General features: G+C 33.2%; 1 protein-coding gene across 1 annotated transcript; it reads left to right on the top strand.

Moving 5' to 3' along the window:
• Positions 1 to 100: 100 nt before the first annotated feature.
• LOC127735568 (von Willebrand factor A domain-containing protein 5A-like) lies at positions 101 to 26,651 on the top strand. Its single transcript, XM_052245806.1, has 17 exons — positions 101 to 220; positions 758 to 848; positions 3,682 to 3,884; positions 4,803 to 5,022; positions 7,215 to 7,384; positions 8,538 to 8,646; positions 9,145 to 9,255; positions 11,719 to 11,845; positions 12,479 to 12,620; positions 13,259 to 13,338; positions 14,626 to 14,740; positions 17,106 to 17,273; positions 17,807 to 17,966; positions 18,957 to 19,066; positions 19,595 to 20,061; positions 20,218 to 20,365; positions 26,024 to 26,651. Exons 7-17 carry the CDS (start codon positions 9,150 to 9,152, stop codon positions 26,198 to 26,200), a joined length of 1,800 nt encoding a protein of 599 aa, XP_052101766.1. The 5' UTR covers positions 101 to 220; positions 758 to 848; positions 3,682 to 3,884; positions 4,803 to 5,022; positions 7,215 to 7,384; positions 8,538 to 8,646; positions 9,145 to 9,149; the 3' UTR covers positions 26,201 to 26,651.
• The last annotated feature ends 694 nt before the right edge of the window (positions 26,652 to 27,345 follow it).

Genomic DNA, 27,345 nt, shown 5'->3' on the forward strand with positions numbered 1-27,345 from the left:
ATTTAACACCAATAATATGTAAACAAATATATTATCATGCCCTATACATGTTTGCCGGAAATTGTAGTACAAAAGTTGTTTTACTTTATGCTAAATAACAAACGATCGGAAGTTTAGCATCATCAACCAATTTTAATGCGTTGTAAAATGAATTTCGTCGTATCAATTTAAAAGATGTAAACATTTTATGAATGTCTCATTTGAAAGAAGTCTAACAGTGGTAAGTATAATACTATAATTTATTGATGGAATACATATAGAAGATGACAATTATTTATGAAAATTACTTCTCATTTTTCATCTCAACTTTTCAGAAAATTTACGTCGGTCCCAGCAACTACACCACGATTTTTTTTTTGAATAGACGCTCTCAAATGGTATCAAGTGGAAAACTGTATCATGTTCTCAAAATTCTAAATTATTTCAGAATTGATACCGAATCACTCCTTTAAGTTGTCCTGGTTTAAAACTTTAACTGTTCCTTTTTCTGGTTATAACAATATTAGAGTTTATAATTTTATGTTTGAGGAATATGTAGTCTTGACCCAAAGATAAAAAACAAACATTGAAGGTTATCTTATAGTTCTGAGTAGAATTTTTATTTGCTCTATGGTAAATGTTGTATAACCAATAGCAGTTTGGTACAATACCATTATAATATATAACAAAATATATCTATATAATTATTATTGAACCTGAACTGGGAGAGCAGAAAAACTCATTTAAAGATCATATGCAATGGTGTTCTTTCTTATAGAATAATAGTTTACTGTCAAGAAATTTTCCCGACTCGCCTTCAGAGATGACGCGACCATTTGGTCTAATCATTATTGGGATCTGCAAATCAGGTAAGCTTTGTATGATAAGCAATTTCTATAGATGTTTTCAAAATTCTACTAAAATGTGATCGAATGTACCATTTTTGAAAAATAACTGCAAATGTCCGATCTATCATAGATCGCCGGTTGAACCGTAGTAGTTAGGGCATGCACAGTTCTTTAAAAAGTCAAAACAACGTACGTTTGAGACCTTTTACGTCGAACTGTCATTTTTACGGTAGAGATAATCAATTTGTTAACATGATGCAAGAATGAAAAATAGTATCCCCTCGTCTTTACAACTTATGATCTTGTACCTTTGGAGCGGTTTGAAATTGACGATGAACTCAAGACATGATCATTTTTCAAAATTTAAACTAAATTGTTTTTATATGCCCTAAAAGATCGACTCCTGACTGGACACCACCAGTCTGTCAAATAGCAGCCTGAAACACTGACATTCAATGTTTTGAAGCTAATACCAAGTAATTCCTAGAAAACAAACGCAAATTTAGAGTGAATCCTATACAGTAGCCTCTGTTACACATTTTCATTATAAAACACAGTATATTATCATTTGGATCACACAGTCACACAGTCAAGTGACTGTGATGTTCAAAAGAAAAAGACCTGCATGAAACTAGGAAAAGACAAATACTAGTGTACGGACATAAATTGCCTTAGCCGTGTTTGGCACAACATTTCGGATTTTTTTTGTTTTCAATGATATCCCAACTACGTTTTATGACTGAGAGCCACTAATGCGTCTTCTGTAGACGGAACGCTCGTCTGGCGTAACAAATAACAAGACTGGTCTCTTTGAGGTTCTTTTATACAAACAAACAAAACACTGATATTGAAGTTTGGACAGAGGTTTTGATAGATGCCCTTTCCACTTTAAAATATTTCTATTCAGCATACAGAGTCTTTTTTCTCGCTGTGTTGAAGACCCATTGGTGGCCTTCGGCTGTTTTCTGCTCTTTGGTCGGGTTGTTGTCTCTTTGACACATTCCCCATTTCCATTCTCAAATTTATCTTTTGCCTGCTTTATCAGCACTAGTATATATGACTGCGATTTTTGAGAAATTTCACAGACTGAAAGTTCAATGTGAATCAATACGTATGATCACGTATAGGTTAGTCCTGGACAGTTCTGATAAACATGGAGCAAGACTTTCACGATTTGTACAAATAACGAACAGTTGATACTAACCAAAAATTACGATACCATGATCAAAAAGAAAACAAAGACGAAAAGTTACATGCTTTTTCATTGGCTATTATTATTTGGCGTGAATAGTTGTATTCAAAGCGACGAAGAGGACCCTTCATATATTACCATTATGGCACTTTAAGAACAGTGTTTTTTTTTAAGAAATCTGGTTTATTGTTGGAGTGACATAGATCATCACAACCCTAGAAAATACATAGCTATTTGAACTCACACTGCCAAATAGATATACATGAAAGAAGTTTAAAAAGTCAATGTACATGGATACAAACCACGGTTTATAACGTGTTTTGTGGTATGATGACCCGGGAAAAATAAATCAGAAATTCGGCATTGTCTTTTTAGTTACAAATATAATCAAAGTACTGAACATCGGATGACCGCAAGTTCTTGTGGATGGTCACAAGCACTTGTCTCAGAAAAAAGAATCACATCTCTATACCTTAAAGTGAGGTTAAGGTACATAGATATATTTTTTTTTCTGAGACAAATTCGTGCGTAGATGATGAATAAATGACAGGGAATTCAACCTCACCGTAATAACTATTATATTGTAGTGATACAAATCAGTGTACTCTGGTTTGTTGTTATATATTATATTAATATAACAGTTACATGTATATATAATTTTCATCCATTTTTATAGCATTCTATTCTACTATTCTAATAAAAGTGCAGTGCAAGTGCATGGTGGACACTCTTCTGTAATAGTTCGATTTTTCTAATAGATTGGATTTGAGTCGGTATTCTTGATTTGTTATTGATATTTTTACGACAAAACATTTTCATATCATTTATCTATGTTCTTAAAATTTATTTTCATGAATATTTATTGATGAAATTGATATATAACAAGCGATAAGGAATATTACTTTGCGTTCGGTTATCAGTCAAAAACGAAAGTCACGTGTGCCTGTCCCTAGTGAGGAGCGTGTATTGTTGTCTTTGGTTGCTGTCTGTCAAATTTGTTTTTCGATCATTGTGTTGTCATGAATTTTCAATAGAATTGTTTCACATTTTGTCATGTTGGGCCTCTTATAGCCGACTATATGTTTACAACTACGAAAAATGGCCGCTACCGGGTGTGTTCTAGTCTTACAAGAGACATGTTTACACTGTCTTTCGTTGGATAAATAGTCAGCTCTATAAATATACTAATTATGACCTCTTCCCCATCACAACATTCTTTCTTACTGAACCTGATTTCACATGTTAAGAGATGCATGCATATCAAGAGAAGCTTACCCTGTCGACTCACCTGGTTTTGCTATGTTTTGATTTCATGCGATATTCTCATTGTTTTTGTCTTTGTTTAGTCAAACTAGGTTTACAAGTTTTAAACATCGTTAAACCACTGTTGCGTCCATGAGTTTTCCCAAAGTCATCCTTGATATTAAGCTCTTTATAACATCTCAAGAGAAAATCAGTGCATTTGTTGAAAAGGGTTTTTTGTTTATTGGACGAAGTTTGAGTGAAAATTGTTTGGTTATGTCTTTTTACAAGGGCAATTACATGAATGGTTTTGCATCATCCTGGTCCAATGATATTTTATTTCATACTTATCTTTCCTGTTATTCCCAGTAGTCATCTGATTAGTTACTGATTATTATAAAATTTTGTTTTCTTGACCAGTGCCACTGAAGCAATCTAAAATTAATGTGTCAGTTCAGGGTTTCATAGCCAATGTGGAATGTCAACTGTCCTACAAGAATGAAACCACAGGACCCATACAAACCAGTTTCGTTTTTCCAATGGATGATATGTCAGCTGTATACAAATTTGAAGCTGACATCAATGGAAATCACATCATCGCAGAATGTCAGGAAAAGGATGAGGTGAGGTCCTCCCTTTTGGAAATTTAACAAGCCAAGGCAGTACATTTCTAGCAATTATAATAGTTATTGAATATTTCTACAGTAAATGAAATCAAATTACCAAAAGTACAAACATCAAGCTTAATGTAATTACAGATTTTTATGCAAATGCCTGTACTAAGTCAGGAATATAACAGTTGTTTTCCATTTGTTTTATGTGTTTGAGCTTTTGATTTTTCAATTTGATAAGAGACTTTCCATTTTGAATTTTTCTTGGATTTCGTTTTTATTTTGTTATTTTACTTTTACAGCAACCACCCCAAAATAGTGTCTAAACCACACCAACATATACAACATTAACATTTAAAAGGATTTGATTTTAAACATAGATATGTGCCGGCAAACAATAACTAAATAGGTCAACCTATCTGGTGCAGATTTTGTCTTACTAAAGATCGCTGAAATATTCTATATCTGTCTGTAAGCAGTTTATGTAATGTAATTTACACGCAAAAACGATGTTGTTTGGGGCTTTATCGGCGGGGACAACAACATAGTTGTCATGGAGGTAGGACAGGTGTTTTGCAACATTTAAATGTAGCATAAGTATTCATAGACCCATTTAGTTTTTTTTAAATTCAGAGTTGTATCAACGACCTCAGTCACAGCCTTAATCTATTCGGAAAGAGTATCTACGTCTTCTTTCTCGCGTTTAACCCATTGATTGAAACAATTGTTCATTGGTCTTTTTTTGTTAACCTTTCATCTAAAATATTTCGTTTTCAAATTGATAGCTAAAGAAAAATGCGTCATAATTTGTACAAACATTGATAACATTTTCGCATTCATGTACCATAAAATTAAAGGTACATTTTTTTCTGCTGCAGATTCGCCTTTCAACAATTATTGTCTCTTTGGTAAATAAATGTTATTTTTCAGGCGAGAAGAACTTACGATGAAGCAATTTCTCGAGGACACACGGCAATGTTACTAGAGGAGGAAGATACAGCCGGTGACATCTTTGAATGTAAACTTGGCAATCAGCCAGCCGGACAGACAGCTGTATTAACAATGAGTTACGCTGTAGAACTATCATATCAGCCAGGTGGGGCAGTTAGGTTCACATTACCTACTGTTCTTAATCCTAGATACATGCCAGGTGAGAGAAACAGAAAATGTAGGTACGTCCTATTGTTTTCTTTTATTTTTTCATTGACAAACACAAAGAAGAGTTGCTTACATCCTCTGCATTTGGAACTTGTATATTTGTCCTATTGGCAATCATTCCACATCTCCTTGTCTTATATTGTTTAGTCATTTGTCTTCAAAACAATCTTTTCAAACAAACCATGTTACATGCCTATATGATGTCCGAGTCAATATAATGTCTCTGTGTTTATCAGATCCTCCCTTGGTTTGTCAATTTACTATCAAAAGTACCCTCAAAAACAAATCAAAACGTTCTTTAACTGCTTCACTATATCGTCGGTATGAAAGTGGTTCATTAATAGGTCGTGTAAAATTTTTTTTTTTTAATTAATAAAATACGAAACAGATCGTATGGCATACATATTACTCTTTTACAAACAGTTTGTTTCAGAAATCTTATCTGATCTGATACCGATATCATAATTATAGTAGTCTTAGATCTGATTAAAAAATGTAAGAGGGAAAAAGCAAAATGAAAAATTATTGAATTTACTCACATTTATTCAATAAAATTATGGACCACTACATTTTTTTTCTCGTTTAAAATCTACAGTTAATCAATCGTGCAATATAAATTAAAAGTAGAAATCAATCAACTCTGAATTTTGGCTGACATTAGATAAATGTTATTCTATTTAGGGCCGTCCGGGTTTTTGTTTCTGTCTTCATCATTAAGTTTCTGTGTGGTGTTTCCTGAACTGTCGACTGTGATTTCTTCTTTTTCATTTTTAGCTCATCTTTCCCATAGAGCCAAGTGATCTTTTCTCATCACTTGGAGTCCGTCGTCGTTAACTTCTCAAAAATCTTCTCCTCTGAAACTACTGGGCTAAATTTAACAAAATTTGGCCACAATCATCGGTGTACGATGACCCCACCTGCCAACCAACATGGCCAACATGGATAAAAATAGAACATAGGGGTAAAATGCAAGTTATTTTATCTTGAAAACCGCCATAAATAGAGAAAACCAGAGGAGACAGAACTGTTCAAAATAATGAGATATACCTATTGCAATTTTCACCAAAACTATCAGACGAATTCTTATAGGAGTTATTGCCCCTTAAAAGAGGATTTTTCACTAATTTTGTTTTAATGTTTGCTTATTATCCTGAAAATTAACATATAGAGAGACACTTTCACTAGCAAAAATGATCAGCAAGACAAGACGAACAAATAAGTCAAATCGTCAAAATCGTCGGACGACTCCTTATGGGCGTTTTTGGCTAATATCCGAAAAAACTATAATAGATAGATAGAAACTTTAAAAAAAATGAACAAGAATATACGATCGACAAATAAGTATCGTTGTTGAAATCATCTGATGACCCCATATTGGAGTTATTGCCCTTTAATGGCAATTTTTACCAACGTTTTGCTTTTTTGCCTAAAAACTAAAAACTTTAATAGATAGATAGATAGAAACTAAAATGAGCACACATATTAAGCAAGACAGGATCTACAAATAAGTCTACTGGTCAAAATCATCAATTTACTTCTTATTGAAGTTTTTGCTCTGTAAAGACGAATTTACCCGTTTTGAGTGATCTGCCTCTTATCTTGAAAAATATCATAGATAGATAGCCACTTTGAATGATAAAAATGATCAACAAGATAAGATCTACAAATAAGTCAAAATAGCTGAAATCGTCAGTCCACTCCTTATTGCACTTCTCTCTCGTTAATGACGATATTTACCATTTGTTTTTACATTTTTGCCTATTATCTTGAAAACTATAAAAAGATAGATTGACATTCTAAATAGCTAAAAAGATCAGCAAGACCAGGTCTGCAAGTAAATCAAATTTTCCCGAAATCCTTAGATCTTTAACAGAAGTGATTGCCCTTAAAGACAATTGTTTTATTCTAATTGTGTTTTGGGCAAAAACTAAAGAAGATGGGAGAAACTGTAAACAGAAAAAAAAGACCAGTAATACAAGATCAACAAAAAAGTGATTTTTGAAATGAAACCCATTCTAGTCCACAATGTTTGAGAGAAACCATTGTTGAAGATGCAAATAGACCTAGGTGAGCGACACAGGCTCTTAAGCGCCTCTAGTTCTTTCAGTCATCGTGTTGTCTGTCCAACTTTTGACTTTGAAAGCCTATGGATATATTCTCACTTTTTACGTTGTTGTCACATAGTTGATGAAAGTGCAATTGGAAACCAGCCATCTCGTGGAGAAATTGACATACAATATCCCTGTCTTCTGACGTTTAATAGCACCATTACAGGACGGTATAGAATAAGGTCTGTATCTAGCTCCAAAGACAAACTGAATGTGACCTACAACTAATACAAGACATCAGCTGATGTAAGTAGCATATAAAATCGAGAGGACAATAAATCAAAAGAAACTTCAGAAAGCAAAATACGATTGTAGGTAACATGACACGAGTATGTGATAAACATTTTCATTCTCTGACAATATTGACATAATTATATGCCTACTTGCAGAAATTGAACATTCATGCTTTTCATTATAAAAACAGAAAAAAGTCGGTTGCAATAAAGACGCGTATGTTACGGTTTGAAGATACCAATCACACTGATTTAAAGGAAAGTAAATATACAAAATAATGAACTAAGTCCAGGTAAAAAGCTGAAGTGTCGAGGTTAAACGAACTCCATGACACTAGGTACTGACGTTGCATTGGCAGACCTTGCTTCATATGTCTGTTGAGTTTGCTCCTGAAATTTACTTATCCCTCACATCTTTTTTTGTTCACATCTCAAATAATAACCCTTGTGCTGACCAGAGGTAGAGTAATATAAAATTGAGAATGGAAACGGGGAATATGTCAAACAGACAACAACCCGACCAAAGAGCAGATAACAGCCGAAGACCACCAATGGGTCTTCAACGCAGCGAAAAAATCCCGCACCCGGAGGTGGTCCTCAGCTGGCCCCTAAATAAAATTGTGTACTGGTTCCGTGAAAATGGACGTCACACTAAACGCCAAAACATATAAAGGAACTAAAATAAAAAAAAAAACTAACAAAGGCCAGATGCTCCTGACTTGGGACAGGCGCAAAAATGCGGCGGGGTTAAACATGTTTTGTGAGATCTCAACCCTCCCCCTATACCTCTAGCCAATGTAGAATAAAGAAACACATAGCAATACACACAGTAAAACTCACAATTTAAAAGAAGTCCGAGTCCGATGTCAGAATAGGTAACAAAAGAAACTATATATAAGCAAAATGACAATGATACATAAATTAACAAAGGACTACTAGCATATACTGACATGCCAGCTCCAGACCTCAATTAAACTGATTGAAAGATTATGTCTTCATCATATGAAAATCAGGTACAATCCCTCCCGTTGGGGGTTTAGTATCATACCATCATAAGATATGTCAAAAGTTTGCGAAAGAACACACAACCACCTAAGATAATAATAACGTCTACAATCATTTCTGAAACACACATGATACAAACTACATTTCTAGATATCTTTTAGATTCACCTTGTCGGTTCATTCAACTTTGACCATGATTTAACCTTTGACATCCATTATCAAGATCCATATAAACCCGAGGTTCTGATTGAAAATGGAGATCCGACTAAAGGTATCTACTGTTATAATATTACTTAAAGAAGACTTAATTGACTAGGTCATATTCAGAGAAACCTCAAATACTAATACTAGTAAACAGAATTATATTTTCTTTTGCATTCATATGAACTTTTAAAATTTTATTATTTTTCTTTTGCATAACGCTTTATGATTCCAAAAAAATAAAGTCTGTTTAAGCTTAAAAGAACTAGAAATATTGAATTTGCCAATTTCTTTTTTTCCATTATGATACATATGTTTTTTTTCGGACAGCGGTATTATATACCATAAAAACTGTTTTAAGAGACCACTTAAGTGGTCTTACAAGACAGGTGGTCTTTTAATACATGTTCAATCTATATTAAATCCAATACATAAGGACATAAAATTAATGGTCTTATAACAGAGGTTTTTGTTTGATACAGGTGATTTCTAAAGCAGGTTTGACTGTTTATGTTTTCGTTAGCTATAAAAAAGGAGTTTACGTATGTCTATTTTATTTGTATTGTAGATGGCATGCTGAAGGAAGATTTATTAATGGTCAATTTCCTGCCACAGTTTCCAAGTGACGGGTCATTCTTTTCCAGTAAACGAGAGTTTATATTTGTAATAGATCGATCGGGTACGTGACTTCATAATTGTCATACTGCAAATCTTTTTTTCTAATAATATCTTAAACTAGCATGAGACTTAAGACCAGTAAGAACATCTCGCGCTAACATTTCAGATATGTAATGTTATCATATGACAATGGTAATCTTCATCTAAACAAATCTGTTACACCCTACGGACTAAGGGACCTGTGCATAACAAATGTATATTGTTATTGTATCCTCTGGCATCCAAACCTATTTTGAAATTATATTTAGAAAAAAAAAACGTTATGTCGACAGTTGTTATAGAGAGAGAGTTCAGATAATGGTAGATATTTCGTATTCTTTGTTACATTTATCGTTTTATGTTTATTATTTAAGCCTCAGGTAAGACAAAAGGTGAAAAGGGTAAAGGTTCCTTTTATCTTAGTTAAAAACCGTATGTTGAACACCAAATGTCTATACGTTGCCGTCTCAAGGCCACATATCAAACTTCATTGAAAAATTACATAACATGTAAAGCTAATTCGTTTTTTGCCATTGCATTGTCAGTTTATTTTCGACTTGTGAGTATCCCTTTGGTTTCTTTCGTCTCCCTTACAACAATGTCAGTCCGAGATGCAATGATCCCTCCTTTCAAAAGAACATTGACAAATAAGGACGTACTGGTTAAACTGTAATTTACACAAATAACTGCTTATTTAAATATACAAATATCCGAACATTATGGTATTTACAATCATTATAACTTTGTAGTTATGTGAGATAGATTTAAATAAATTTTGTAGTAACAAAGATAACATATGAAATGACATAACTTGAAGAAAAAAATAAATACAAAATAAAAAATGAACATCAAAGGAATAAATAAAAGATTTTTTATATTTTGCAATATTTACTTATGCAAAGATATTTTTGAAAGGAATATTCATGTTCAAATGTAGTGTACTAATACACAAAATAATGATCATAAAGAAGAAGCGAAAGATACTAAAGGGATATTCAAATTCATAAGTCGAAAACATATATTCGGTCAATCAGTTTGTGATGGCGTCCGTAAACTTTTCGAAAGGATGATTTCAACTCGCCACTTAGAACTGATGGTAAAATAGCTTCCTTGTAAGCAGCAAGTCTCTATCATGGAAATGATGATAAGAAATTCAAGCTCTGAAATATCGTATCAACTGGGAGATACACTCCATTTGCAGGCGCTGCTGGAATGTTGCTGCATAGAAATGGAAAGTTTTCCCCCCAGTTTTTGGTGGGGTTCGTATTGATCAGTCTTTAGTTTTCTATACTGCTGTTTGTCTTTTGGTCTATTTCCTTTTTTGCCATGGCGTTGTCAGTTCATTTTCGACTTATGAGTTTGAATGTCCCTTTGGTATCTTTCGCCTCCCTTTTACCAACCAGGAAGCTGAAATCATCTCTTTTGTCGTAAAGTTTTGTTCTCAACCGACAATCATTGTAAATTTCTAGATGTAGTCTAGGATATGAGACAGGCTTAACTGTATTTATTGTATTCTTTACTTCATGTTCGATGTAATAGATGCGTCCAACATAATCACCAAACTTTGAAATATTTAGTGAGAGAGCATCATCTATATAGCGGAAAGTGAAGTTAAAGGATAATGCTCGCTTCATTCTTTCGACGAAGCTCCTGTATGAAGTCAGCCTTATATGAATAAAGGAATAAGTCGGCAAGAAGAGGACCACAGTTGATTCCCATGGGAGTGCAGATTGTTTGTTGAAAACTACATCCTCCAAACATAGCAAATATTTAGTCAATCAAGAAATCAAGCAACTTCATAATGTCAGTTGCAGATGATTTTTTGTTTAAATCAGAGTGATTTTTAACAAATTGTCAGTAACAAATTCCTTTATCAAGCAGTTTATGTAATGTGATTTACACACAAAAAGAATGTTTTTAGGGCTTTATCTGCGGGAAAAACAACATATTTTGGATGGAGGTAGGACAGTTGCTGAGCAACATCTGGGATCGATTTAAAGATTAATGTAGCATGTGTATTCATACAACAGAACACACAGCCTAAACCAATTCGGAAGGAGTATCTTTTTCGCATTTAGCCCATTGCTTGGCATAATCTTCGACTAATTCCGTCAGTATTCTGAAGTTGCGTTTCCAATTGATGGTTTTAGGCTCATGATATTTCGGGCCTTTAGATAACACATTTCGCAGGGAAATTGACAATGTTCAGATCACCAATAATAAGGCGGACAGCCGGATTACATATGAATGGGGAACTAGCACAGGTGTAGGAAGAAGTTTTAGACTTAAAGTCGTTAATGATAAGATAATGAGATCCTGGAACACATGTTTGTAATTGAACATTTTAGTTGCAATTGTTTTTGGTATAGGTATGCGAAATCATAGGTAAAGACTGACCTTTAACAAGGAAACAACGAAAATCAGCAATATCACCCCAATCATCATAAGTGAATTCATTAACAAGAATGTGTACACATTATTTTAGGTAGTATGCATGGTGACAGAATAACAAAATCCAAAGAAACACTACTACTGTTATTGAAAAGCTTACCAATGGATTGTCTCTTTAATGTCGTTTCATTTGGAAGTCACCACACTTTCTTATTTAAAAAGTTAGTATGTACATAAAATGAGATAGTTCCGTCATAATATAAGTTCCAAGTGGGAATATTCTGTAACATTATTTCCACTGGAACAAATATAACAGTATTGGTTCCTTACTGAAAAAAGGGTATAGCATATTTGTCCCAACAGGAACAGATATTATGGCATTGTTTATAACAGGTGGAAAAATATACGTTAACAAACCAGTTCCATGAACATGCTTTTTTTATTTCGATTAGCAAAATGGCTTTTAAAAAGAAAGAAGAAAAGGCATATATAGTCAAAATCAGTCCAGATAAAGCGTTTACTTTTATAAAGCATCTTATGTTATTTTATAGCCTGTTCATGCAAAGGGATTAGTGTTGAAAATCCAAACATGAAACTTTAACTGTTTTGATTCTAATACATCCATAATTATGGATTTCAAATATTCGGCTGTGAGGGTTCATGATAAAGGTAGACCCAGAAAAGCTCTTCGGACGCATGAAATCTATTAAGTGTTGTATCATTTTATGGAAACCTCTCTGGTGTAAAATATTCTCTATTATTTTTACTGATGATATATTGCTGTCAGTGTTAAAAACTTGAAAATGTTTAATGACCTCTCGTTTTATCATTTAAAAACAATTGGTTTTGTACAGGAGTGAAGAGTATAATGAGAAAACTCTTAAGGATGCGTTGGTTCTCCAAAAGCATTTAGATGCAAATATGGGTGGAACAGAAATTTTACGTCCACTAACGCAGATATATCAACAAATGGCTAAAAGCGCATACCGAAGACAGGTATTTATATGAAAAATCGGTACTGACATTCTGTCTCTAAAATTCTCACTCCGAATATGAAATATCTAAGTTCCATTTTGACATTTATCGGTTCCTGGTTGACATTTCACACTCCCAAGCTGACATTTATCATTTCCAAATTAACATTTTCTCCGTTTCAAGTTGAAATTATTCAACTCGTAGTTGATTTTTCTGGATCCAAACATTACATTTCTGCCCTAAAAAGAAATGTCTAGTTGGAACTAAAGCGTAAAGTCGGAAGTGAGAAATGTTAAGTTTGTAGTGCGAAATATCAAGCTGGAAATGGAAAATCTTTTCTGTTGTTTATTTATGATACAGAACGGGTGTTGAACTCTATAACTGTTTTGAAAGGTTAATTTGATTTTCTTTATTTTTGAATTTAAAGGATTATTCAACCAAATGATCAATAAAATACTATTTTAAGGGGTTAGAGTAATTTTCTTAGAGACTGTGTATTGTCTCTGCATATTCTGTGGTAAATAGTATCGATAAGTCCACTAGTGTACGCAAAATCGTTTATTCTAGCTGATCTGATTATCTGAAATATTTCTCTATTTACGCCGCTCTACACCACCTGGATTTTGAAAAGAACATTATTCTGCATTAATATATTTCAGATATTTCTTTTGACAGACGGCGAGGTAGGAAATACAAATGAAGTTATATCTCTAGTCAAGCAGAATGCCACAAATACTAGGTAAAAGCACGGTAACTTAAAACAACAATTTTTATTCTTCAGTATTAAGAATTTTGCGAAAATCAGATAATGCTTAATATGTTAACTTTGAACTAAGGGCAAGCCAAATCGATTCCTCGATTGTCAGATTACCCATGTGTTGAATAAGGTCGGCACTAAATAAGATTGTTTTCTTAAAACCTGTGTCCATTACGGTCCGCCAGTCGTGCGTTGAAAGTAATATTATTTTGAAAACGTGGATTTCGACACAAAACAGATCTTTGAAATTTGTGCTCACGAGTCGAATATCTATCGTCTAAGCTAAAATATATAGTTTACTGCAAACCACACCTAATGAGTTTGACAAAGACATTTCACCTACGATGCAGGATGGTAATTGCGTTCGTCCTACATACAAATCAAGGTTACAGTAAAAAAAACCGGAGAGAATCGCAAGAACACCAATAGAAGCGATACCGGAGGTGTCGACCGGATAAGCGTCTCCTGCCATGAATACATCACCCGCGACGCGAATCCATACTTAGTCAAACTATCACAATCGGTAAAATTACAGATCAGACGACTCATCTTGTATTTAAAGATCTAAGACCGAAAAACACGTCGTTCTTCCTCATAACTCTTTTGGAGCATTATTAGAACATTTAAATTATTATTGGCATGCATTGAAAACCTAACTTTAAATAAATGGAATACAATGCTTGAATTACAAATATTCCATGTTTATTATTTTTTATTTTTGGACGAATTCCAAATCACAGCAGACCGCGATAGCCAGAGGGGACAACGAAATAAATTGTTACGCAAACATTAATTTGAAAAAAATTCCCGTTCGCGCATTATACAATTTGTACGAATAAAGCATTAGATTGTTTGAATATGTATTTGAATGTAGGCAAACAGCTGTTTGAATATGTATTTGAGTGTAGGCAAACAGCTGATTGTAGAATACACAAAGAAATCGTTTTTCTTTATCGAATAAATATCACGTGTACCCTAAGAGAGGCGAAAGATGCCGATGTAATATTCAAACTCCTCAGTCGAAGGAAAAATGACAACGCCATGGCAAAAAGCGAAAAACGATGAAAAGACAAACACCAGTTTACATAATATAATGCATAAAACTCAAGATATTTGAAATTGAATTTACGTGAATGTATATATATAATTAATATAACAAATTGAAAAATCCTTTAATCTTACAATTCCGAAGGTTAAACATCTGAGACGTGTATTCAATTAAAAAATGAAGCACGTATTATTACATTTCTTCTTATATTTTATTTTTAGAGTGTTTACATTTGGAATAGGCGAAGGTGTGTCAACAAGCCTTATCAAAGGCATGGCCAATGCATCCAATGGGAAAGCGACATTCATTAGAGACAAAGACAATATGCATGCAAAGGTTTTTTTCTTCGAGCTTCTTTTTAAAAGTGGAGGGGCAAGTTTGGCCTATAAAATATTGAAATAAGGATTTAATGAAATAAATAATAGAAAAAAATAAAAAAAATAAATAATGAAACTGAAGAAAACATTGTACACTTTTATTTTTCTTCACAGAGTTTTAAATTCTGTATCAAAATCAACATTGACATAACTAAAATGAATCATGAATGAAATGCATTGTGATAATAAATTAAACACACACATAAGTATATAACACTTTATCGAATTACTGATATGTTAATTTAATAATATCTAATATAAATACTTACTTGAACCAAAATAATACACCTGCACCGTATAACCTCTTTTGGAATGCATGTTAGGGTATAAAGCAAACCATTGCCAGATATCATTATTAATTCAATTTTGTAAACACCAGACGAAAGACAAAGAAACAAATGTGAATATTAGTCTTGATGACAAAAATGACTGTGACATCATAAGCGAGATTGTCAGAATTTAGGCAAATATAGGCTACTTGTAAGAACATTTTGGCTAAATTAACATTAAGCAAAAACATTGTCCAAAACGACTTTAGTTTACCAATGTTGAAATCCCATAAGAGACAAGGTAACAAACAGAAACTGAGGGGCTCGCATGAACTACAAAAGGAGCGCGACTAGTGCGTCGACAGGGCAAGCGTCTCTTGTTATGCATGCACAACAAATTGCCAATGAATAGATTAACACTTAAACCATTGTCGTGACGTCAGCCTTTACATTTACCGTGGATTCTTTTTCTAGAATCAACGCTTTCTAACTCTGTCGCTGAAATGGATTCACCAAATTATATTCAATTGTTTCTTTTGTGTGCCTAATTTCATTAAATTTCATTAAGTTTGAATTAGCTAATTTACTGATTTCTGTTCACTAATGGAATTAATTTAAAAACTTACCTTTAATTTTTGCAATTTTTATATGCCTTCACTGGGAATCGAACCCGTCTTTGAAATCTGTTATGTGTGACTGACATCAACATATCGACGAAACCTCTCGGCTACCAATTGGTTACAATTTAAATGTCTATTTTATATATATCAATGAACATATGATATACATCGGTACAACGGACACACAGGGCTTGTACCTTTATATATACATAATAGGCAATCGTATAGTATAAGTTGGTAGCCGCGAGGTTAGCATGGTTAAGATCAATGAGTTAAAGAGTTAAGTTAAAGGTAGGGACTTGTCGGTTTAGGTTCGAATCCCTGTATTCTCTTTGTTGTCCCTATTCTTTAGTTTTTCTGTTTTTTTCTTATTTTGTATGTAATTGTGGATATTTTTGTAATAATAGCGAGTTGTACCGGTTTTTTTTTTATTATTGGCTATTTCACATAGTTGAAACGAAAATGATTACATTCAATTTGTCCATTTTTGTTTTATAAATATAGTAAGATTTCATCTGTTTTACTACATAATTTTACAAATGTTTATTCGCAAGTTCCTATGCGAGTAAATCGTGATGTGCCTAGAATTAGGCTTCTTGCTAGAAATTTCGGTAACATACTTATTATATATACTTTATATATGCTCTTTTGTCAGGTTGTTGTCTCTTTGACACATTCCCCATTTCCATTCTCAATTTTATTAGAAATAAGTTCGAATATGTCTTACTTTGTAAACACAGATAATATTCATATGCCTGATAATTTAAAGGCAGACGTGTTGTGTTATATTTGTATTTTTCTAACCAATTAGTTGTGATCTTATATTTAGTAATGCATCGTTGAACATGATACCATGGTTATTTAAACTCACTTACAATACCTTCTAATTAAGAAAAGGCTTTAATTTTGAAAAATCATTAACACAATAGTTTAAGTTATAGATACAATGAATAAGCGTTGATTCATGAAAAACAAACCATTCGCCCTCCGGGCTCATGGTTTCTTTTTCAAGAATCAACGCTTATTCATTGTATCTATATTACAGAATGTACTCACTGTTTAAATATCTTTTAATTTGGCGACGGTTGTGCTGTGTATTATTATGTTCAAGTCAAATTGTCAAGACATTGCGTAATTTCTCTATTTTACTGAATTTTGCAGCATATCACACATCCCAGGATGTTGGTTGAAAGCTGTACTATATGACATTTGTAATCCCCATATACAAATACCTATGAAACACTATATAATTCTGTAATTTTCTGAATGTATATAATTTTTCTGAATTTTCATAGATATGTAATGTCTTACATTACATAACTTCTCTGTTATAATTTCTGTGCGGAACGAATATCATAAGTAATGAAATCATATTTAATTGTTGTTTCTTTTATTAACCCAGAAGTATTTGCTTGATGCCTTTTCTTTTAATAAGGTCATGTCAGTTATGAAATGGTCAATGGAGGATTGTTTTTGTAATGGTAAAGTTGAGTGGCACTTACCACCTGATTACAAAGTAACCACTTTACCAATACAGCCACCACACGTCTTCAGAGGAGAGAAATTAGTATTATTTGCGATGCTGAGCTTTCACGACAAAGAAGTAAACATTCGATTTTTTACCTTTCCCTCCCTTTTGTTCAGAATTTTTCTTCATATGACTACGTTAACTCTGCCAACCCGAGATTATAGAAAATCATGTATTTTGTTCCAATTACATCATTGTAATATAATATTCTATGTTACTGGAAAGCATAAATGTGACATTGCACCCGACTTCACTGGGGTTACAATCCAAGCCAAGTTTCAGATGTCGTGTCCCGCATTTGAAAATTAATCAGTTTTTGCATTATTTAATTTGATTCGATATGTAAAGGTTATAATTTTGTAAAAAATACAGAATTGTATGATATCAAAATCCTTTATTTGCACATTGATAGTGGTAAAGCAAACTGCTTCATTATAGACGTACACTTTTAAAATGAAGATATAGGTGTTTAATCCGATGATTTCGAACGATATTCATGTTTTAAAACAATTGACAATTAATATAATACACACCAAACTAAACGAAAAACCATTCCTGTAGCATATTTGTGGGACATATATGTAAAGTATAAGTTAATGTTGTTGCAGAGAACAACATTAGGTTCTGTAAATTTAAGAGGAGATCTTGGAGGAAAAACTATTACTCACAGTATGGAAATAGATGTCAAACAAACGGCACATATTGATCTTCCGCTACATCGGATTGCCGCTAAATATCAGATAAAAGAATTAGAATTAAATGATAACGGTAAGGATTTTCAATTTCCAATTACACTTGTTCTTATACCGCTATTACTGAAAACCCTTATACTTATCATTTATCGTACAGGACTGTGGCATACCATACAAATAATTTATACACGGAAAACATGAATATGTAATACCCTACAACCATGTCAATCTATGATCATTATCTTTCACAAAGTGCGCCAATATAATGAAATTCACATTTGATGTTCATCTTTAGACAATAAATAACTTTTCTTATATATTTTGACTTCTTTTCAACTGTAAAACGAGGCATTTTACAAAAATGACAAATTCACAAGTCAAAGAGAAACCGACATCAAAATAGTAAAAATAAAAAAGAGAAAAACGACGAAAAGACAAACAACTGTCTACATAGGACATCAAAGACTTAGTAACACAAACTCGACATATAACCGAGGGTGATCCCAGGTGCTCCAAACGGGTAAACAAAAAGTCAAAACTGTATATAATCTTAGCGTAAAGTGTTCTTAAATTGTAAAAATGCAGCCTGTAAAACAACTAAGAACAATGTTCTGCGATGATAAATTGATTTATCGCTATTTTACGAAATTTTCCTTTGATCTTACTGACTGATAATTTCCTTTCTCAGCACAGTAGAGTGATATGAAACTAAGGGCACGCGTGCCGTTGTCAATGAATTTAAATTAACAACGTCGTCATAGGTAAAATAGCGATAAGCAGATTATCATTGGTCATCTCATCGTACCGGTTCAAGCGAGAAAATCAATCTCGTTAAGATGACCAACTATAATCTATAATTCAAGGTGATGCCCTAGTCCTATTACATTTTACAATACTTTATTTTTTCAAAATACCTTTTATCTGCAGTCGATAGCAAATTGAAAATTAGAGTATGTGTTTCCAATTCTGACTATGACCGATTTATGAATGAACGATACAATGCATGTAAAATCCTCCACTTTTGTTTAATGACAAATTTATGACAAATGCGGCATATTTTATGTAGATGGTTCCAATAAGTGGCTCATTGTATTAGCAAGCAAAGCTGCTAATGTTGTATCTAAGTATACATCATTCATCGGCGTGGACAGGGAAACTAGAGTTCCATTAGAATTAGTGAGTACCACAAATTTAAAAAAATCTAAACAGGAAAATTGATTTATTTGCTAATTACATATGAAGTTGTCAATCACTCTGAATGTTATCATAATCATGGTCATAATTTAGAATATTTAAAGTAACTTATAAATGTATGGTGCTTTAATTAAAAAAAAAATCTTTACCGTTTTGTTAAGCAAGAAAAAACAACATAAGGATATAATAAATCAAATTGACAGAAATTGACAATTAGCTTAACCTTTTTAGTAACATTTCACATAGCAAACTTTAAAATCCAGAAAACACGATCTTTTATCCCAGATAAACCGAGAAAAATGCAAACGGTTATATTTTGAGATGCATTTATAAAAAGATTCTTTCACGTGAATTGCAACATGACGGCAACCAAGAATTATGAATTTATCTGTAGGTTACTTTTTTTCATTTTTTGCGCTGCTATTTTATCTATATATATACCAGACATCTGATTCTATTTATTTTTCTTACTCAATTTCACTTTCAGCATTTGATATTTTACCTTTCCAGCCACCTGAACCAATGATTGAACCTCATTTTTACAATATGTACATACCTTCGTATGCTACAGGGGGAGCACCTCCACTTCCAATGTCACGACCTTTTCCACCAACTGCCTTCGCTTCTCCACCACCAGGCGGTTATCTACCGACGTATGGTTCAGGACCACCGCCACCACCTCCACCACCTAGCGGATATCTTCCAGCGTATGGTTCAGGACCACCACCACCACCTCCACCAGGCGGAGTTTTTCCGAAGTTCGGTTCAGGACCACCACCACCACCTCCACCATCGTCAGCAACTCCTCCAACAAACAGAACAGCTGTGCCTCCTCTCCCTCGAAAGCTTACTACCCGGTCAGGAACTACAGGCAGTGATTCACAATTACCGCCTGCACCGCCTCCATCAATAACACCTCCTGGAGCGAGTATGCCGCCATTTAGATCAAGACCACCACCACCTGCTCCACCAACAAGGTATATTATGATACAAACAATGTTTTAAGTTAAAAAGTAAAATGAAGCTCAAGTATATGGTTGACTAAATTTTTTTTCAAAGGAAATATTGCTATCCATATTTGTAAAAAAAATAGTTTTTATTATATCCAACATTATTTTTTTTATGAAATGTAGCTCAGATGGAGTCAACATATCTAGCGAAATGGACGATATGATGTTACTGGTTTCATTACAAAATTTCAATGGATCCTGGTCGTCCTCCCTGGAGATTGGGAACATAACTTTGCTGAAAATCAATTTACTTGACAACGACCGATATGCGGTAAATTTTTTATGAAATAAGATTCTTTCAAATGTGGGTTCATTTTAGATATATATATATATATATAAATCAACTGGGAGAAAAATGAAACTGTATGTTATTTAATAACTGAACCTCATCTGTCTTCACCTATATTCATTGTACAATTCTCTACAATTTGTTTATTGTAACGAATTTTCTACAATTTGTATAATGTAACGAATTCTCTACAATTTGAATAATCTTTAAAATTCGTATTGAAACAATATAAATTTCGTTTTTAGCTCACCGGGCCCGAAGGGCCCCATGTTAGCTTATGCCATCACTTGGCGTCCGTCGTCGTCCGTCGTCCGTCGTCGTCGTCCGTCGTCCGTCGTCGTCGTCCGTCGTCCGTCGTCTGTCGTCGTCGTCGTCCGTCGTCGTCGTCTGTCGTCGTAAACTATTTTAAGAATCGTCTCCTCTGAAAACTACTGAGCCAAATACCTTCAAACTTAAACTAAATGTTCCTTATGGTATTTAGTTTATAGATTATATCCAAAGTTTTGATCCATTGACAAACATATCCGCCATGGCTAAAAATAGAACACAGGGGTCAAATGCAGTTTTTTGCTTATATTTCAAAAACTAAAGCATTTAGAGCAAATCTGACAAGGGATAAAACTGTTCATTAGGTCAATATCTATCAGCCCTGAAATTTTCAGACAAACCGAACAACCCATCGTTGGGTTGCTGCCACTAAATGGTTATTTTAGGGAAATTTTGCAGTTTTTGGTTATTATCTTGAAGATAAAAGATAAACTATAAACAGCAAAAAATTTTCAGCAAAATAAGATCTACAAAAAAGTTAATATGACCAAAATGGTCAATTGACCCCTTAAGGAGTAATTGCCCTTTAATGACAATTTTTACACAATTTGTTCATCGTGTTTGCTAACATTTAAAAATTTTCTCCTCTGAAACTACTGGGCCTAATACTTCTAAACTTAACTGAATGTTCCTTAGGGTAACCGGTTTATAAATTGTATCGGAAGTTTGGATCCATTAACAAACATGGCCGCCATGGCTAAAAATAGAACATAGGGGTCAAATGCAGTTTTTGGCTTTTATCTCAAAAACTATAGCAGTAAGAGAAAAAGTGACAAGTAGTTAAAGTGATGAATAAGTCAAAATCTATCTGCTATGAAATTTTCAGACCAATTGGACCACCCAAAAATTTATTTTTATGAAATTTTACTGTTTTTAGTTATTATCTTTAATATTATAATAGATAGAGAGAAAGTGTAAATGACAAAAATGTTCAGCTAAGTAGGATCTAAAAATAAGTCAAATGATCAAAATAGTCAATTGACTCCTTAAGGAGTTATTGCCCTTGAAACGTTTATTTTTTTACATTTTTTTTTCGTGCAAGTCTCTTACTTTTTCAAAAATCTTCTTCTCTGAAACTGCTGGGCCAAATACTTCCAAACTTTAATTGAATGTTCCTTATGGTATCTAGTTTGTAATTTTTTTCCGAAGTTTTGATCCATCAACAAACATGGACCCATGGCTAAAGGAACATAGTGGATAACAGCAGTTTTTGGCTTATATCTCAAAAACTACAGCAGTTGGAGCAAAAGTGAAAGGGAGATAAAGAAATAAATGTGTCATGATCTATCTGTTTTGAAATTTTCAGACAAGTTCGACAACACATTGTTGGGTAACTGTTGGAAATAGTTTATTTTTATTAAATTTTACTGTTTCTTTTAATCTTATTTCTTTAATATTATAATAGATAGAGAGAAAGTATAAATGGCAATGAATGTTCAGCTAAGTAAGATCTACAAATAAGTCAACATGATCAAAATAGTCAATTGACCCCTTAAGGAGTTATTGCCCTTAAAACGTTTTTTTTACATTTTTTGTGAAAGTCTAATTACTTTTTCAAAAATTTTCTTCTCTGAAACTACTTGGCCAAATACTTAAAACCTTTATTGAATGTTCCTTAGAGTATCTAGTTTATAGATTGTATTCGCGGATGGATCCATTCAAAAACATGGCGGCAGTTTCTGAAATAGAACATAGGGGTCAAATGAAGTTTGTGGCTTTCATCTCAAAAACTAAAGCAGTAAGAGCAAAACTGACATAGGTGAAGATTGAAATTCATCGTTTTTTGCGAATTTTAGAATTGTAGAATTGACCGTTACCGATTTACTTGCCGGATTGCCCGTCTTCAGATTATCTTGGACTTACATGGAATTCTTGTCCGCAGAAGTTCGGACATTTCCACGGAAATATTTTAGTGTACGATCAAGAAGACTTTTCCACGGACTTAAATGGAATTCATTCAGTGTGTGGAGTATTCGGATATTTCCTGTACTAATTTCCTTGTAATGATATCATGTGAAGCTCATGAGCTTCCTTCTACATGTCCGATGACTATCACTAAATATGCTTTGAGCTTTGACTGGAAGGTCATGCAAGCTCATGTAACTATATGATTATATCAAATCAAAAACTATAAATTGGATCCTCAATGCTCTTCAACTTCGTTCTTTGTTTTGACTTTTTAACTTTTTTTATTCGAGCGTCACTAATGAGTCCTTTGTAGACGAAACGCGCGTCTTCCGTACGAAATTTTGATCTTGGTATATATGACGAGTTTATTGGACTACTGTAATTGTACTTAATTTGGCGGTGTAATTATATTCACGAATTTCGGGGTTGGTATATTATTGCGAAAATAAATACACGCGAATTTAAATAAACAAACTAGATTAATATCAACAGGTGATGAGTAGATGACTCAAGATTACCTAGAACCATATGACTTTTCTATTGTAGTTGTTATCGATTGATTTACAAACATGTGTGCATAGTAGACAATTTTTTTGAAAGCTTTTCTGTAATCTTTAATTTTGATAACAAACAAAATTGCAATTATAATTAGATTTTATGAAAATAAAACAAGCACAAATAAATACACACGACGATTATTTACTAGCGTGTAATGGTTTTAAAGTGGAAAATTGGAAGTCGACCTTAATGTCATTAACTTTTTTCCGGGCTTTCATCCCAGTCATGATTTGATCAGAGTACCATTCTGATTATTTACCCATTTACTTTTAATACAGTTTACCAGATGTCTATTTACGTATTTAATTTTAATACAGTTTACCCGACGGCTATTTACGCATTTACTTTTAATACAGTTTACCCGACGGCTATTTACGCATTTACTTTTAATGCAGTTTACCAGACGGCTATTTACGCATATACTTTAAATACAGTTTACCCGATGGCTATTTACGTATTTACTTTTAATACAGTTCATTTTGACACAATTGTAACTGTTAACAGATTTTTTATTTTATTTTCGGAAAAAAATCGCGAAAATAGTTACCCGCGAAAATTATTATTGTAGGACAAAATAAGCACTTTTACAATTAATGTGCACACACATATGATGTATATGAGTTGAACTTGTTTATTTGATACATTGCCAGAATATGTATCCTTCTACATAAAAAAAGCCACTACTTTATATAAATCAAATGACATGGTGACACATGTTTGGCAGGTTTAGAAATGCATATCTGATCTTCTCAAAATCCATTCTTATCACCAACAATATAGATACTTGATTATGATATATCTATAAAAAGTAAAATAAGAAAATACCGAACTCCAAGGAAATTTCAAAACGGAAAGTCCCTTAACAAATGGTAAAATGAAAAGCTCAAACACATCAAACGAATAGAAAACAACTGCCATATTCCTGGCTTGGTACAGACATTTTCTTATGTAGAAAATGGTGGATTAAACCGGGTTTCATAGCTAACCAAACCTCTCACTTGTATGTCAGTCGCATAAAACAAATCGACGCAAAGACAAATAACAGTACATAGAAAACTAAAGACTGAGAGCAACACGAACCCCACCAAAACCGGGGGTATATCATGTGCTCCGATAGGGTAAGCAGATCCTGCTCCACATCTGGTATCCGTCGTGTTGCTCATGAAAGTACAAACCCAGTGGTAATTATAATTCGGTTGGTCACATTCGCGGAAAAGATGACGGGATTGTTGTAACAACAGATGAAACATATATTCGATAACGATCAACCAACTCGTGAAGGCGTCCGTAAATTTCCAATAGGGATGATTTCAACTTCACCACATGGAACTCTTAGTTCAATAGCTTCCTTTAAAGCAGCAACCCTCTATCAAGAAAACCATGATATGAAATGCAAGCTCAGGAATATCGTATCAACTGGGAGAAGTATACTCTATATGCAGGTGCTGCTGGAATATTGCTACATAGAAATGGAAAGTTCACCATTGGTAAGCTGAAATCCTCTCTCTTGTCGTAAAATTTTGTTTTCAACCGACCCTCATTGTCAATTTATAGATGTATGTCAAGATATGAGGCAGCCTTAACTGTATCCTGTAGTCACCAAACTTTAAATTATTTAGTGAGAGGACATCATCTATATATGGGGAAAAAAGTTCAAGGATATTGCTAGCTTCTTTTCATTCTTCCTAAAAAGCTCCTGTATGAAGTCAGCCTTATATGAATAGAAGAACAAGTCGGTAAGAAGAGGTGCACAACTGAATCCGACGGCAATGCCGATTGTTCGTTTAAAAACGCGTCCTCCAAACATAACAAATATGTTGTCAACCAAGAAATCAAGCATTTTGATAATGTCAGTTTCAGGTAATGTTTTGTTGGAATCAGAGTGAGTTTTTACAAAGTAAGATTTATCATTCCCTAAGACAAGATGCTTGTATCTACGTCAGCTATTTTTTTTAAACAAAGCAGGACTCATTATATCAAATGTTTGGAATGGGGAATACCTGTGTAAAGGGCAGAAAAGTCAAATGTTTAAATACTATTACAAGAGGAAAGATACTTAGATTGTATGTACTCTAACAGATCTTTCGAACTTTTAAGTATCTACTAGTATAGAATAAGGTATTCTGGTGTTTTGTTCTAATGTTAGCTTACTTCATTTTCATATAAGGCAAAACTGATCCCCATTTTAGTCTGTACCGGCAGTCTTTCGTGGCTGTCAAAACATTAATGACATAATAAATGACATTACATCTTTTATTCAGTAAAGACAGCCAAAATATGTTTTGAAATTATGCAATATGCAAAAAATCCTTGTACAATATATAAGTACCGCAGACATGTCCGAGTTCTTACTGAAAGTTCCACTGAAATGACATTGATTGTCGACGTTTTAATTTAAATTTCAGCTTATGCCATGGCATTGTCAGTTTGTGTTCGAATAACGATTTTTGATGACCCTTTGGTATCTTTCGCCTCTCTTTTACATGTCCGTGTATGTCCGGTTACAACCGAAAGATGCGCGGAAAAATTGATGGCTACTAGCGTGTTTGGATAAGAAATGCAAATTCCGCGGACGCACATGTAAATTCTTTTTTTTTTTAGTTTGCGGAAACACCGCAAATCTATAGACGGGTAATTCGCTCACTAAATTCACACAAAAGTTCAAACTTTGAATTTTTATTTCAGCAGTAGAAAATATACAAAATTAGTAAATACCTTGATGGTTGAATTTATTGAACGAGTCACCAGAGTTATAACAATTATTTGTTTACCCTTTTAAGCGCATTTAAAAGATCATTGTATATGTAGTCTTAGACAAGTTGATAGCTTTGTAATTTAAAATTGTAGGAAAATGTTTGGTGCACCGCTATTGTAATTAAGTTCTTACAAATGTTTTACCCAGACCTTCGAGATGTCTGGGAGATGATTCAGATGAAAGCACTGCAGTGGCTTAATTCGCAACTCAAAGAAGACCAAACAGTTGACGAACTCTTTCAAGATGTTGATGATGCTTGCATTGTTTAATATTGCAAGAAATGAGACAAGGGATTTATATGCTCATCATACAAGCACTGTATTATGAAAAAAAAATCCAATTTAAATGAGAGGATGTCTTTTATACGTTTTTAAATAGATTATTAGTCTCAAAATATTAAGCTTCATTTTAAATTAGATATACATATATTAACTGTGATTCAAATGTTTATTATTATATTATGAAATATGCTTTAAATGAAACTTCAAATTTCTTAAGACTGTTTTCGATTTATTAAATGCATTCCAATAAAGGACCAAGAAGATTTTCAAATTTCTATTGAATAAAGATTTTTGTTGGATTCTGTTAAACACTAAAAGACTATATAATATGATTAACAAATTTGAAAAAAAAAGTTTGAATGTATTAGAAGAAATGAATTCCGAAAACTGTAGTATATGTATTTGAATGATATTTTTGCAATAAAGTTTATTCGAAGGATAGGACTTCGAAATTTGTAGCGGTTTTTTTCTTCTGGATTTACCTTCATCAGGAGCGCTCAAACCAAAACTTCATCTTCAAGGGAATGCTTGAGGAGCATCACTCTCGTCTAATGTTTAAATGCAGGAAACACATTTGAAATCTCTCTTATGTGCCATTTGTTTTCATTAATTTGACTATAATTGGTAATTGACCACAACTTTATATAAGGAGAATATACCTCCCAGTGGACAGCTACTAAAAGTTTCCCAATGACAGTTAGTAAAACGAACACACTTATATTAAAGAGACTCAAGGGATCATTGCAACACAATCCGATGGGTATCGAATTGAAATATCTATATCTTTTTAAATTTGAACGTTATATAAGTAATAAGAATAAAGATGTATCAAGTATATCGTCATTCTCCTATGATAGTATATGTTTCAATCTTATATTCAATGAAAATAACACTTTATAATTCCATCCGTCTGAAGCGCTTTTCTGGATTCCCCTTCACCAGGAACGCTCAAAACCCAAACATTTGAATGGCAAGGCAAGGATGTATAACTACCTGAAACAATAATTAAGAATATTATGACCACAAGAGACATGGATAAATAGCCAAATTTAGCTAAGGTCAACTTTGCTTTAGGTAGTAAGCACCTTAGTTTCTTTAGTTATTTTTTAATTTATCAACTGTTATTCTATATT

This window comes from Mytilus californianus, unplaced genomic scaffold (assembly GCF_021869535.1).
Source record: "Mytilus californianus isolate M0D057914Y unplaced genomic scaffold, xbMytCali1.0.p SCAF_3, whole genome shotgun sequence".
NCBI classification, from domain to species: Eukaryota; Metazoa; Mollusca; class Bivalvia; order Mytilida; family Mytilidae; genus Mytilus; species Mytilus californianus.

Coding starts and splice junctions, on each gene's coding strand:
- LOC127735568 (XM_052245806.1), top strand. CDS start 9,150: ATGCTGAAGGAAGATTTATTAATGGTCAATTTCCTGCCACAGTTTCCA. Junction 20,062..20,217: donor CCACCTGCTCCACCAACAAG/GTATATTATGAT, acceptor TATGAAATGTAG/CTCAGATGGAGTCAACATAT. Junction 20,366..26,023: donor TTGACAACGACCGATATGCG/GTAAATTTTTTA, acceptor TTAAAATTGTAG/GAAAATGTTTGGTGCACCGC.